The sequence below is a fragment of the Bos indicus genome, chromosome 3 (assembly GCF_029378745.1).
Source record: "Bos indicus isolate NIAB-ARS_2022 breed Sahiwal x Tharparkar chromosome 3, NIAB-ARS_B.indTharparkar_mat_pri_1.0, whole genome shotgun sequence".
Taxonomy (NCBI): Eukaryota; Metazoa; Chordata; class Mammalia; order Artiodactyla; family Bovidae; genus Bos; species Bos indicus.
Window position 1 is genome coordinate 96,325,618 of NC_091762.1, and position 15,098 is coordinate 96,340,715.

Genomic DNA, 15,098 nt, shown 5'->3' on the forward strand with positions numbered 1-15,098 from the left:
CTGCGTTCATTCATAGCAGGTGATATAAAAAGGTTTCCCTGAATGTTGAACGAGTGTTCTCTGAACTGAAATCTGGTGTTTGTTTTTTGTTTTTTTCTCAAAACCGAAACGAGGAAAAAAAAATAGAAAAAAAATTTCAAGGAGGAGTCTACGGCGCAGCCTGGTTTGCGTTATCTGCCTACCACTACGACTACTACCACAAAGTTTGCCTTTCCAGTGTGAAAACAACAGCTCTGTCTACATGCACTTAGTGGGTTCAGCATGGGAAAAAACGCACAAAATAAGCACAAGTTATAAATAACCATAACGTTTTATTACCATTAAGACTAAACTGGTATTGAAAAGATTGTATATAACAAGACAAGAAAAGCAATAGCAAATTTAACTATCAACTAGATTATGCATAGCGAGTAACTGTTTCTATTACCCAGGGAAGAGCATGAACCCTTGTATTTTTTTGTTTCGTTTTTGTTTTAAATATATAACCGTACAAAGCACAAACATACTAAAATGATCAGTGCACTGGACGTGGGAGAATGCTCCCTCAGTCGTTTTGTTCCCTTAGCTCTGTTTTGTTTTCCCCAATCTGAATTACATTAAAAGAAAGACCCAGTTGTTTTTATTTTTCTACTGTGCAGTAAGAAAAAAATATTCACAACAAACATGACAATATATCAAACAATAGTTCTACACAAGTTACCTTGATACCTCTTTAACTGTCACTTAAATATCATAAGAAAACATTTTAAGACATATACAAACAAAACTAGCCAAGTGTTACAACTTATAATAAATTAACCCAAAGAAAAAATAACTTTATATATATATATTTATATTGTATATACACATACACACACAACAGAATGACACAATAATATGCTTCTTCCCATAGTTTAAGTAAACAAATACATAGTCTAGCCAATCTAGCTATATTTGATCTCGGCCATAGGCATCATCACATCTGCGATTAAATAAATAAGTGTTTCAAGCAACATAAACAGTGTTTCAAATGTACCAACACAGCCCAATTCTATCAGCATGGGCTACAAAGTGAATTTGAAAATTCCTTAATGAATTTAAAGCAAATGTATCTTTTGTTTTCCTCTCCTAAACACATTACATTTAACTATGATACTAAGATATGTAAATAATTTCGTAGCACCTACTGCTCAAACTAAGGAAGTTTTAGATTGAAAGGAAAATTAATCTTTTTAATTTTTGTTCTGCTGACATCCCATACTGATGACTTAAAGAAAAACTGTCTTTCAACTCATCTCCTTGCTTTTGGGTTTTGACTGTGGGGAACTGTGGTACCCTGGGTAGAACGAACACTCCTTTCCCCTAGTAATTAATAATTTTTTATATTATTATTACATGCTATGAAAAGATATGAAGATCATCTGTTTATAGCCCATCCTTCAAAAAACAGTCTACGAATCCAGTTTAAAACACACATCTTGATCTCTAAAAAGTTACCAGTGCAGTATGAACGCGACAAAGTTGTCAATTTCCCCTAAATTAGCCAGTCAAAATATTTTTTTCTCAAATCCAGATTCTCTTGTAAAAATTCTTTATATTTTATAAAAATAGATTTTTCTTGAAACCCATTTTCAGCAAAGAGACCACCTCTTTGGCAACAATGTTAATGTTATTAAATTGTTAATGTCATCAGGTATCCCCCTCGCCCCCGTCCCCTAACAGAAGACTGTTTTAGTTCACATGATATAAAAGAAAAAAGGAAAAATAAAAAAATTTGCAAAAGTTTTTTAATTTTTGCAATTTTTATTATTCCTCTTTAATTTGTGTGGGGGTTTTGTTGTTGTTTTTTTTTTTTTTTTTACCAATCTGATTGGATCAACATTTTGACAAAAAAAAAACTTTTATTTTCTCTCTTTGAATCCCATTACTTTGTAAAAATTGTTTTATTTTTATTATTTTTTTTTTGTTTTTTGTTTTTCTTCTTCAAATGAGCGAATGGTCATCTTAAAAAGATCCACCTTCAAGGAAGGTAGTAAAGTTAGCTGGCTGGGTAAAAATCCCTGCACGTCGCTATCTATGTATATATAGTCAACAACGACAGCTATGAAAGAACATTCAATGCATCAAAGGTATTTTTTTTGTGTTTTTTTTTTTCTTTTTTTCTAAGCATTATAAAATCCTTTCCTGGTACACCTCAGGATAATCCAATGTTTTAATACTTAGGCAACACTGGCTTATAAAGTCCATGGTTGAATATAAGCCTTGAAAAGTTTGTTTCTCTCTCTTTTGTGTGTGTGTGTGTGTGTGTGTGCGCGTGTGTTTTGTTCGTATATATTTATATATATAATTTAATAAATAAGGATGGGAAATTCAGGACTTGTGAGCTTTGTTGGTTTTAAAGGAAACTTGCAACACTCGGTCTCCCAGGCGGTACCCGTTGAGGCTGGCAATGGCCATGGCTGCCTCATCATAGTTGGTCATGGTGACAAAGCCGAATCCCTTGCACTTGTTGGTGTTGAAGTCGCGGATGACCTTGACGTTGTTCACTGCGCCAAAGGGGCCAAAGAGCTGCCAGAGGACACTCTCGTCAGAATCAGGGGACAGGTTGTAGACAAAGATGCACCAGCCCGTTCCTGTGTGACCAGGGATGTTCATTCCCACAAGGCTTGTCATCCCATCAATGGTGATTGGAGAGAACCTGGGGGGACAAGCAGAAGGGGGGACTGGTCCAGACATCAGTCTGACCGTGGATAACACACAGATGCACAGACACAGACACGGGGCAGAGGGCTGAGTGAGTGTTTGCAGGAGAGTCTTCAGGGTTTAAAAACCAAAATGCAAAAACTAATGTCTGTGGCATTTCTTCTGATGGGAACAGCTAGACTGGCTAAGGCATGTAAATGCCAAGAGAAAATCCTAGCTCAACTCCTAAAAACCAGGAAGAACTCTCAGAGCAAGGCTCTGTCACGCTATCACAGTATATGTTCATAGGGTGTCTCACCCTGACCCTCTCCCTCCCTCCCCACAGTAGATAGTGAACTCTTCATAGAAGGGGCCCTACTTCACCCATCCTTTCACTCTATTTCTTTATTCAGTGGAAGCCATACAGGAATCTCACAGACATGACACATAGAAAACACTCAATAACTGTTTATTGATTGAATAGGTGAATAACACTGGTAGAGGTCAATGCTTGGGAAATTTTTTTTTTTAAGGAAGTCTAGGCGATGGCCCTAGAAGTGCTCAAGTCCACCATCTTTGCAGTCCCTTGACTTAACAATCGTTAAAGATCTCTTGACAGTATTGAGGATGGAGATACATGAGAATGAACAGACAAGACTTGTTATTACTCCAAAGGGCAGCTTATGTTTCATTTAGCATTTATTCAAGAGAGTTCCAAAAAAACCCCTGAGCAATAATAATAAAGGTGATCACTCCTTGATGCTATATTATCTGGAATTCATTTCTAAGCGTCACAGGAGTGAGATTTCAAGTGGTTTGCACATTTACATATCTTGAATCACTGTACATTAGAAAAGCAGGAAACTGTTATTTGTCCTATTATGACTACTTTTGTATTAGGCTTCGAAATCTTCTCAGTTTTCACATAATCTTGGAAAGAAAAACAATCCTTCAGATACTATTCATTGTCTGATAAAATATGTATGTGATTCATGATGGATGCATCAGATGAAACAATTAGGTTACCAGTGCCTACAGCAGAAAAAATATTTGTTAACATTTTACTTATACCAAACTTATACGGGTATTTTGATTCTATACACTGACTAGTATTTGCTTTTCATTTGGTTAGTGTTTTTTTTTTTTTCCTGAAGAGAGGGATAGAAGGAGAGGAAGCAAAAACTGGGGAAGAGAATGGATTAAGTGTCATTTAGGACTGTTTTAAAAATAAGCATATATCCATATACACATAGGATTTGAAAGTCCTATGAAAGAATACTCTGTATCTAACTATTTAAATAATTAAATGGCTCCTGAAAATATGCTAAACACAACAACTCAACAGATATTATTTTCGGTATTATTCACTAAGTCAATCTTCCCTCTTACTTAAAAACAAATTAACAGGACAAAACCCAAATCATCATGGTACGAATTCTTAGAAGGGCAAATCCATATGTAATTGTTATTTGCATTATTTCTGAAGACTGTCTTCTCAACTTTCTCTCCTCCAACTAAGTCAACGGACTTCTTTCAGTTCATAGGTAGAGAACAGCTAAATATTATAAAGCCAAAGTCAGGGGCTAGCAAAGAGGTTTCAAGTAGAGCCTCAACTGCAGGTGGTAATGCTACCTGAGCACTTTGGTAGGAAGGACTCTGGATCCAAATCTGGGCTTAGTAGGAAAAGAGAATGCTCTTATCGACTCGTGATGTTTAACTATGGGTGGGGAACTGGAGAAGATGGCAGCGTGTGTGCTGTCTTCCCTGACCTCATCTGTATATAAGCATCACTCTCTTCATAGCATCTCACTAAGTCCAAGAGGAGCAAAGGTATGGGACAGAGCTGGGAAAAATGTAAAATGTGGGAACAGGCAAGCCGTGTGCCAGATCCATGGAGGTAATTCACAGTTAATCTCACAGGGGCTGGGATTGCGATTCGAGAGGCTGGTGCCTTGAGAGTGAAGTCTGCAATCCAGTTACTTCCTCTACTGTGTGCCGGTTTCCAGAGCAGGATACTGGGCTGGCCAAAAAGTATGTGTGGGCTTTTCCATAAGATGTTATAGAAAAACTCAAGCAAAGTTTTTGGGCAACCCAACACTTACCCTGCACAGCCAAGTGGTGAAAGACTCGCCTCATATGGGGAGAATGATTCAGACTACTCATGACCACACTTTTTCCCTTGACAGTAGGAAGGGGAATTAAAGTGTGCAGCTCTGCAGAGCAGGATGAGAAAGATGCTATGTCCCTGGGAGCTCAATGGGGCTTATCAAAAGTACACGTGGGAATCTCATGGACACAGTGACATACAGCACCCAATTTACAGATTCAGTTTTCAGACTAGGTCTGGAACACTCCTGTGACTACATTTAGAAAGTCCCCCAAACTTTGACTCTGTTTGAACCCTCGATCCCACAAAAAGGTTTTAAATAAAGGAAACAGCAAGTTTAAAACGTACATACACATATAACCAAGGGAGGACTGATAATTACTGCTAAAACCTGTAACAAAAGAAACCTCTGGTTGAGGTGCACACAGATACACTTTATTCTCAAACTGTGCCCTGAAATGAACACTGAGGTGGGGGCAGGAGTCATAAGGTCACCCACGCATTTATTCATGCTTTGGCCAGGGCTGGTAGTCCAAAATCTAATTTTTCCACTGGCAATCATAAGATTGTCAACCATGATAAGCAAAATGTTCTAATTTTGATTCGCTGGAATCTGCCCTCTTAAGTGAATCTTGGCATCGCTAATGCAAAACAGTTGCCTTGCAAGTTTGCAAAATCAGCTGGCAAAGAGTCACAGCCTTCCCTCTTAGGGGAGCTATTCGAGGACCAGATTATCAAGGGCTTGGTAGCTGTGGCACCTGAACCGTAGGAGAAGCCCACCTGCAAATAAAAGAAAAAGTGAAACACACAAACACACTTGTGTGCCCTAAAAGAAACAAAACCAACTGAGGTCTGAAAGTAAAAAAGAATCTGACATGCTGGTGGAAGAAAAAGGAAGAATTAAAAAAAAAAAAAAGTAAAGTTAGTGAATTAAAAAAAAAAAAAAATTCTAGCCCCAGTCTGTGCCAACACGGACATCTGGCAATCTGTGGAGTTTTAATTACCTCTTTACGCCATAGGCCATATTAAGCAAATTGTCCAGCCTGCAAAGAGAAGGAGGGTCTCTGGGTTAATGCCTCACAGATGGCAAGATCGCTCAATGGAACTATTAATAAGAATGCTCCATTTTCAAAGAAGAAAAGCTCAAAAACTTTCCCCGGTGCTCAGGAGCCTATCCACTGGTAGTTTCCCCTTTTCCTACCTAACGTAATTCATGTTGAGGTCAATGCTAGAGTTTAAAGCAAGTGTCTAAATGAACCTTCCTTTCTTTCAAGGTCTAAATTAATCTCACTCCGCCCCATCTCTTAGAACATGTGTGGATATTATATATGTTGTGTGTGAAAATTTTTAAAAAGGGACTAATGGCTTCTTATATTGTTCACTTTTACTGTAATGAAATTTATGAATAAAGGTCTCTGTTACGGATTAACAATACATGCACACACATCATGCATATCAGAATGGATCTTTCTTATTAGCCTGGATATTTTAACTAAATCTTCTTACCACACACATTTTTGGGCAGGAAGGAGTTTGAGGGTTCAGACTTTTTTTTTTTTTTTTAATTAGCTTACTATTTACAACCTGAAAGCACCTCCCAGCAAATTGCCATTTTGTTATAATCTCCTTCATATTCAGTATCTTACTCAGGGACAAGCTTTTCACATCATGGGGCAGTAGTAACCATAGTTTCCACCATTAGAAGCCTGCTGGAAAGGCTTTTTACATAAATACTGCATGTGCTCTCGCACAAAATAAAAATTAAATGACTTGGACTCTTCATGAAATCATTAACCGTTTCATATTCAGGGGGCATGGGAGGACATTCGGAGGCTGATTTTTCTCCTCATTGTGGCCAGATGGAAGGGCCTATTATCTATGTGATGTTTGAAAAAGAGAAAGACCCTTTCATTAAAGGGAAGTCAGGGCATGGGTCAACTAAAATAATTATTTAGAATTATTATGGGTAGGTTAAGAATATTCTTATCTCTTGCACAGTAGAGACTGGTCAATGTCAGACTGCCTTCATGGAGAGATATGTGCCTTTCAGAAATGTCCCAGGAGAAGGAGAACGTCCCACTGCACCTGGAGCTTCCTAGGGGTTGGGTACCTCAGGGAAATGCAAATAAGGCTTGGACAAAGTCTTCCTCTTTGCCTTCCCAAAGTCTGCTGACTTAATGTCAGAGTGAAGTTAACACAGAAGATTGGGTTAATCCCCCCACCCAACCCAATAGAAGCAAGAGAAAGAGGAGAGCAGACCAGACCACTCCCTTTGGCAAGGACATGCCTCCTGGGCTACTCTTTTCTTTGACTTCATTAAAAGTCATTCACTGCCTTAGTCTAAACTGCTGAATGTAGTTCCTTATCTGTGATGAACTCCTGTTGAAACTGAACCTTCTTATCTGGTTAAATGTAGAAATTTGTTTCAATTAAAGAATCTGAAGTTTAATCACAGTCATGTGCTAGTTTGCAAGGGGGCTTAGAAGAGCATCCTGGCCCAGTCATCACATTTTACAGCAGTGGAAACTGAGGTTCAGGGGGAGTGTCCCACAGTGATTCCAGGGGGCAGATGTCCTCACTCAGCCACATCCTTCAGGGCCAAGGGCTTCCCTGGCTCTTGCCCAGCTCTGTACTTGTGTAGTGGGGCTCTTGCCCCTGTGGGTACACCTACCTGAACCTCTGAGCCTGGTGGTGAAGTGGGCCAGGGTAGCGCCGGTTAGGGGACTGGTAGAGCTGGGAGAGCAGGGCCTGGCTGGACTTCTGGCTGGGGTTGTTGGCAAACTTCACAGTAATCGGTTCCGTAGCACCGCTGGGCTTCTGGCCATTCAGACCTTTGATTGCTTCTTCTGCCTCAATCCTCTTATCAAATCGGATGAATCCCACCCCTCTGGACACTCCTGGGGAAAGAGAAAGAGCCTTTGTAAACAGTGAACAAACCAAACTGGTAAAGATCCCCAGGAAGTTATGGGCTGAGTCCCATCAATGTTTCTAGGGGAGTCAGCCCACTTGTGGGGCCAGGGCTGAGCCTGGCTTCCTGAATCTCTCTCACCCATCAAAATGCATCTGCCTGCCTTTTTGCCATCATGGCTCTGGGCTGGCAATTCCTGCCCACAGAACACAGGCATATTTCACATCTGTCCCTTCCTGCTTTCCTCTACCATCCTGCTCAGCCCTCAAGCCTTCCTTTAGTTGCTGTAACTGATCATCCGCTGTCCAGTTTCTAGCCCTTCAATGTGCTCCCCGTACCTGGCAGCTAAATAATCCATTTGAAAGCAAACTCTGACCATACGATACCCTTTAAAAACACCTTTTATACCTTTTTGTACCTTTTCTGTTTTTTACCCTGTGAATGTACCTGTTCCTCATTGTTCCCTACTCCAAAGGCAGAAAAACAAATGAACAAAACCCATAAAAACCCCTTCCATGGCTCCAGGTGGCATACAGAGGAACTCCAGACTTCTTGGTATGGCATTTAATGCCCCTGATGATCTGGTCCCAACTCCCTGTTGAACTTCATGTAAGCCAAACTAACTGCCAGATATTCCTTGAACAGGCTGTGTTCCTCCTTGACTCCATGCCTTTGGGTATGTCCTATCACCTATTCTATGGGATATATCCTATCCACCTAGAATGTTCTATCTCTCTTTCTCACCAGACAGCTTCAAGTCATTCTCTAAAACTCCGTTCAAACACCATCCCCTTGATGGAGACTTCCCTTCCATCAGTGCCTACCAGGCACAGCACACCTCCTGAGCTCTCCTGGGGCGCTGGGCAGCTCTAGCTGGTACTCATCACACTGTGGTCTTGTAAGAATGGGGCTGTGACACCTTTGTCCCTGATCTCTGGTGTTCCTCTGCCTAGCATCTGGGGCAGAGCTGCCTTCAGTGAGGTTTGTTGCAATAATCAGATGATAAACACACGCTAAATGACTCTCTTGGTGGCTCAGATGGTAAAGAATCTGCATGCAATGCAGGAGACCCGGGTTGGATCCCTGGGTCGGAAAGATCCCTCGGAGAAGGGAATGGCAACTCACTCTAGTATTTTAGTCTGGAGAATTCCATGGACAGAGGAGCCTGGTGGGCTACAGTCCATGGGGGAACAAAAAGTCAGACATGACTGAGTGACTAACACTCACTTTCAAACGACTCTCAGGGGATGTTTTTAATTAGAGTAGGTGAAAACCTTCTGTCATCAAAAATGCAACCTGGGTGCCTTTCTTACTGAGAGGTGGTGGCAGCTGCTTTTCTTTATGATAGCCCAAGTACCACAGGATCCAATCCTGGGTTATCCCTGCACTAACTGGACAGGTGTCCCACTTTGGACCTCTGCTCTCTTACCTGTGAAATGAGCCAGTTTCAGTTTCCCTTTAACTCTACAGTGCTATCAGAGCAGACAGAGCTATACACAGAGGTTCTTTTCACATGCAAAAGTAATGTTATTTGGTTGAGGGTTGAAAGAGACTTTGAAGGTCATTCAGCCCCACTCCCAGCCTGATGGCTGAATCCTCCTTACAACTCTGCCAAGTGGTTTAGCTGCTGCTGGAACCATTCCCATGATGGAGTCCTTCTACTTCCCAGGATGGCCCATTTTAAATTTCAGCCGTTGATTGATAAAAAGTCTTTCTTTTAAGTCAGAAAGCTGCCTACTTATGACCCATACCCTTTTCCCTAAGTGACCATTACCCTTCTGCTCCGGTGGGTCACAGGGCACAGACCCAAAGGAAGGAAATAGCCTAGAAATACTTCACCTGTGACTTGATCAACCAGGATTCGTGAGGTGATGATACGGCCATATTGTGAGAAAAGCTGTTCCAGTTCCTTCTGGGTCATGGTTTTGGGAAGGCCGCTAACGTACAGGTTAGCATCCCTGATTGAGGCAGAGCTCGGACGGGCATATGAGACCTAGGAAAAGGCAAGAGGTGCTAAATGCATTACAGGCAACACCTTTCAAGTAGAGACGGAGTCCACAACCGAGATGACAGCCCCGCGTCTATCATTCTAACTCACAGTGTCAGTTCAAATAACTAACTCTGTAGTTCCCAGATTTTTAGTTGTGCTTGGACTAGTAATGAGCACCAGGAGAACAGCAATAGAGGAACAAAAGGAGAGTGGATGATAACTTAAAACAAATGCACAGATGAGGGTCTCTAAGTGCAGAACAAAATAGCTACTGTATGGCAGCTGTTAAATGCAGAACAACCCACGCATGGAGTTCTGAAGATTTACCTCCTGGATGTGGGTGTATAGATGATTTACTGTATCCAACACATAATAATTTTTGAATAAACCAAAAAAAAAAAAAAAAAATCCCCATGAAACTCTGCTCTGCAGCTTTCTTTCCTTGCCACCCCCAACCCCCAGTCCCTTCTTGAACACATAAAAAGCGATCAGGTTCTCTGCAAGATTTTTTTTTTTTTAAATGTCCCATCCTTTGTGTTGTTCCAATCTGTTCCCACAAGGTCTGCTCTCGCTGAATGACAAAGTGCTGGTGAAATGGGGCTGAATGAACATCTGCTTGCGAAACTAGATATGTGACCTTGTCATAGCATCTGCAAGAACCAGTTGCCTTCGAACTTGGAAGCAGAGCAGCTAAAACCACAATAAACAAAAATGAGGGCACGATGGGAAGGAGGGAGGAGAGGCCAGTGGAGAGAGACTCGAGCCTCTCCGATGGTTATAATAAGTTTGACTTTATAAATTTGTCCTCCCAGATCTCTCAACTGCTTTTTTTCCTCCCCAAAAAGCTAACACAGAAGTGTAAACAGATCTGAAATTCCATCTGCAAGAAGCCAAATCTGTAGCAGTACACATAAGCAAAGCAAACCCCAGCAGTCATTAATTTTAGACTTTCATTTACTTATTTATTTTTTTAAGAAAACAACATCAGACATTTGAAATATAATTTACAGCTAGTCTAACAAAAGCATTTTCCTGCTAAAGCTATTTCTGCGGCGGTTATGGCTCAGAATAGATGATGAAAACAGTCATTTCAGAGCACATCTGACAATGTTGGACAGGAAGGGACCTATATGCCTTAGCATTTTTCAGTTTTATTTAATTTGTATAAACAATTCACAGGACCTGCTAAGACTACAGGGGTGAGGGAATGAGTGGGTATGCTTGTGTGTATGTGTGATCTGCACACACGAAAGCATGTTTGCAAAAGGAATTGTATGCATTAAATTGGACCTTAGGCATTAGGAACTAAACCTCCATCAGTGAAGCAGACCTTGCCTCTGAGAATGGGTCTAGCAGTGAATCCCACAGAGGGGCATGAAGGATGAGTGTATCCCCTCACTCTACCCCTTTCCATGCAGAGATGCCAGGTCCCTTTATGGGTTCCACACCTAAAAATAGATGTTGACTCAACAGATAAAATGATGCTAGTGACGAATCTGCCTCGCTGGCCTCCTACTGCCAGTGGAGCAAGGAATCCTGTCAGCAGCGTCTACCTCTTCCAGAAACTCACGTGTGGCTTCTGTAGGCTCCTTCCCAGCAAATGGACGACATGCAGGAAGGTCTTTGCATGGAAGGTCCTTGTGTGTGCATTTAGGGGGGAGGACTGAAGGACCATGTGACTGCCAAGACAGGACATCACTCCACATAAGGCTGTCCTACCCTGACCTTTCAGGTTATAATCTAGCAGAACTGTTTTTCTTAGGCATGAGGAGAGAGCAGTAGGGAGAAGAAAATAAAAACATCACAGTGATATGTCTGTGGTAATGAGGGTCACCCTTATCTCACCCCTGCCGATTGCTGACAAATTAACTATCTGAATGATCTTCATGCTCCCAAAAACATACGTCCCCATCTCTATGCTTTTGTTCATAGGGAACATTTTCCCACCTACTTCCTCAGGTCCTAATTGTATGGCCCTTTTAAGGTCCAGCTCGAACGCCACCTTCTCTAGATGGCTTTCCCTAATTTTACCTCCTCTTAAAAATCTCCCTGGCAGTGCTCTTGATGGTATCCATGGTACTTAACCCATTCTGACCTTGATTCTCCACTTCTCTATCTAGTCTGCTGATCTCCTTGAGGTCATGCGTTGCGTGTGTGTGTCTCATTCATCTCTGTGGTTCTAGCTCCTTACCCGGACTCTCACAGGGTGCTCAACATCTACTGAAAGAGTGAATGAACACCCACAGGTCATAATGAATGACTCGGGCATTAATGGCATGTTGGGTTAACTGCAGCTTGAATTCCTCCACTTAGGGGGATCACTGAGAGTTCAGCATCCAGAATCATAGCTTTATTGGCTAAGCTGTGAGCTAAGAGATAAGTCTCCTATTCTCCAGAATCTGGGGTAGGAAGGACTGAATCTTGTTCAAGAACTAGATTTAGAGGCCAGTCTTAGAAAACATTTCCTGAAGATCTACTATGAGCCAGGCATAGTGCTGTATGCTGGGGATACACAGCAAGCAAGAACAGGCATGGTCTCTTGCCCTAGTGGACTTCCGAGTCCAACAGGGGCAACAGGCAACACCACAGCAGGTACTGAACAAATGAGCTGCAGAGACGAATGGTGTACAAATGGACCAGTTATCATAATGCCACAAGGTGAGTGCCGTTCCAGGGCTATATGGGGAGAGACAGGCGGGGAGACAGGTTGTATGACTGTGTGGTGGGGTCAGGGAACCATCGCCTGATGATGACCCTCCACTGCTGTGAGGACAAAAGAGATGGTGAAGGTTGAGGGCATAGGGCAGTGCCTGCCTGGCACCCCATCAATGCATAATGGGTAGTAATGACCTTGATCCCCTTAGTTCTAGGCAGTCTGAGCTGGGGTACAGGGGAGAGCAGGCTGGGGTACAGGGGAGAGCAGGCTGGGGACAGGCCTGCTAGGGAAAAGGAGCTGGCACAGGAAAGTTAATGACAGAACCAAAATCGATTCCCCAGAAGAGGATTCTGACAGAGACAGAATCTCAGCTGGGAAGGATTACTACAACATACTCCAGTCCCAGCCCAGCGACAGATCTCAAGGGTGAACAGCACCTCAATCATTCACCAAAGCCTATATCCCACTTAATTTTTCTCTTCTATTTGGAACTTTAGGTCTATCGTTTCTCTTAGTCCCCCATCCTGGAAACCTGCAGAAGTGGGAGTGGACAAAAATAACAGAAAACGGACCTTCCCACATTCAGTATCCAAATGCTTGTCCCAGTATGAAAACTTTTCAAGTTTCTTCATACATTTGTTAAATCCTAACTGAGTGACTACAGGTCTCAGGCCCTTTGTTAGGCTGAAATATTTCTAAAAACATCATTGACTTTTAGCTCTGTCCTGACATTTAACACAATTGCTTGTTTATTAACCCCACTAGAACCCAGGGCTTCCAACACTGGAAGTGCCCTAAAGAACCCTGAGTCTCAGACCATCTGGGTCTTGCTCACTTCTTTCATCCAGAATCTCCGAAGACAAGACTGGCATTTCTATGCCTGCACCAATCTTGCTCTGAATCTCAGGAGCTGGAGTAGGGAGACCACTCCTCTCTCTGGGGAAGGGCGGCCCAAAGGCAGGTGACTGTACAAATGATCTTGTCGGAAGATCAAGTCACTCCAAACTCCCTCTCCCTTCCTGTTCCTACATGCTTACAGTTATTCCTACTCTCTGCAAGAGGGACAGTACAGCACAGAGCTTCTGAGATGTGGGCTGCCTCCAGTACTCACTAACTTTGTGACCTTGGGCAAGTAATTCGATCTTGATAAGTCTGTTTGTTTACTGACAAAAAGGAGGAGAATTCTCCTTCTATGGCTTTTCAAAAAGAATTAAGACATCAGACTTAATGCATCTAGCACATACCTAGAATTTAGAATCTACTTAGTAAATATTATTATGGGATGACTCAGACTGACTTTTGTGGGTCACCCTGGGATGCTAGCTCCCATAGGGCACATCTTTCAATTTGACCACACAAGCAACCATTTGGAACATGACTAGTGAACACTTATAGAAGCTCTGTCCTCCTCCATCAGACTGGTGGGGCCTGGGATCATCCTTTACCACTTCACAGCCATGAATTTCCTCTAGCAAGTTCCTACAGATTCCTCTGCCTGCCATCTACAAAGTACTTTTCACTTTCCAAAGTGACTTCACAAGGCTGCTCTCAGCGATTCTCACCAAGGTGGGAAGGCAGGCACTGTCATTCGTCCCAGATGGGGCAGCAGGACCAAGGCGGGATCTGCCCCTCGCTGCGCAGCACTCACAGGTACCTTCACCTGCTCACAGCTGGGGCGTGGCAGGAACAACACGGCCTGGGGAAAACCTTTCCTGAATCATCTGGCAACACTGTGGCCCTCGTCTGACCCAACATGGAACAGAAAAAGAGGGCACTTGGAAAGCATGATAAAGACATGGTCTTGAGTGCTACAAGGAGGGTGAGATGAGAGGAAAGGGGCTTCTTTAGGAAAACACTGGTATAGAAGGTGAGTGTTCACTCATTCATCCCTTTCTTGAACATGTACTGTGTGCCAGGCCCTCTGCTGGGAGGGTTTTTTCTTTAAGGATCTCACAGTCCAGTGAGGAGAGTAAGCAAACAGGTGGAGAGTGCAATGCAGAGGGCTGTTCCTGCCAGGGGGAGACTCACTTTCCTTCCACATGGAGGATGCCTCCTGGATAACGTCCAGCTCCTTTGTACCCCTGCATCCCCTCTTCTCCAGGGAAGTGGTGCAATGGCTCTGAATAGGCTTTAATAAAGGGAATGAGCATGTGAGCCACAGACGCTGCCTGCTTCCTCCCTTCTGGGAGCCAGATGCCAGCTGGAAGTCCACTTTCTATTTCCGCTTTTATGTTCTATGGGAGTCGGCTATGCTCTCATGTGGGGAGTCCTATGGGGTCCAAAGCACCCATGACATAGTGTATTAGTTTGTCAAAGCATGGGGTTCTGTGTTAAGAAGTTCAAAGTGTCCACAGAAGCCTTTGGGCCTTAATCAGTAATAAAGAACTTAGGGTTCCATAGTTTTTCTTTCTGTCTTATCTCTCAATTGGCTTAAAAACTTGGATGTAGAAAACAGAGGTGTCATTTGTTGAGCTCATTTGAATTACAAGGACCTCTAGCATTTTCTAGGATGTTTTCATGAGCTTGGTGTTCTGTTCACAAAACTGTTCATTTCCACAACCATAGTTCACGGTAAGTGGTAAGGGTGACAAGTGATAATGGTGATCTCAGCAGAATGCATTATCTTTGAAATTTGTTTCATAGAAATTTGATGCTGGAAGTGAGCTCAAAAGTTCAGGGCAGGATGTAAGACAGTTGGCCAACCACCTTATGCATTTCCAAGGACAGGAAGCATCCTATGTAATCACTGGCCATCACTGACTAGTGGAAAGTTCTT

The 15,098-nt window shown here is 42.5% G+C and overlaps 1 protein-coding gene across 8 annotated transcripts in view; it reads right to left on the reverse strand.

The window, feature by feature from the left end:
- Positions 1-291: 291 nt before the first annotated feature.
- The window catches only part of ELAVL4 (ELAV like RNA binding protein 4), a 94,628-nt gene continuing 79,821 nt past the window's right edge, over positions 292-15,098 (reverse strand). For 4 of the 8 annotated variants that reach the window (XM_070786568.1, XM_070786565.1, XM_019958413.2 and 1 more), the window contains 4 exons: positions 9,516-9,669; positions 7,440-7,665; positions 5,773-5,811; positions 292-2,719 (listed from right to left, as the gene is read on the reverse strand). In XM_070786568.1, coding sequence (XP_070642669.1) covers positions 2,350-2,719; positions 5,773-5,811; positions 7,440-7,665; positions 9,516-9,669 — 789 coding nt within the window. In that variant the 3' untranslated portion in view covers positions 292-2,349. The remainder of the gene's footprint in view (positions 2,720-5,772; positions 5,812-7,439; positions 7,666-9,515; positions 9,670-15,098) is intronic. The other 4 variants (XM_070786567.1, XM_019958414.2, XM_070786569.1 and 1 more) reach the window with 2 other exon arrangements.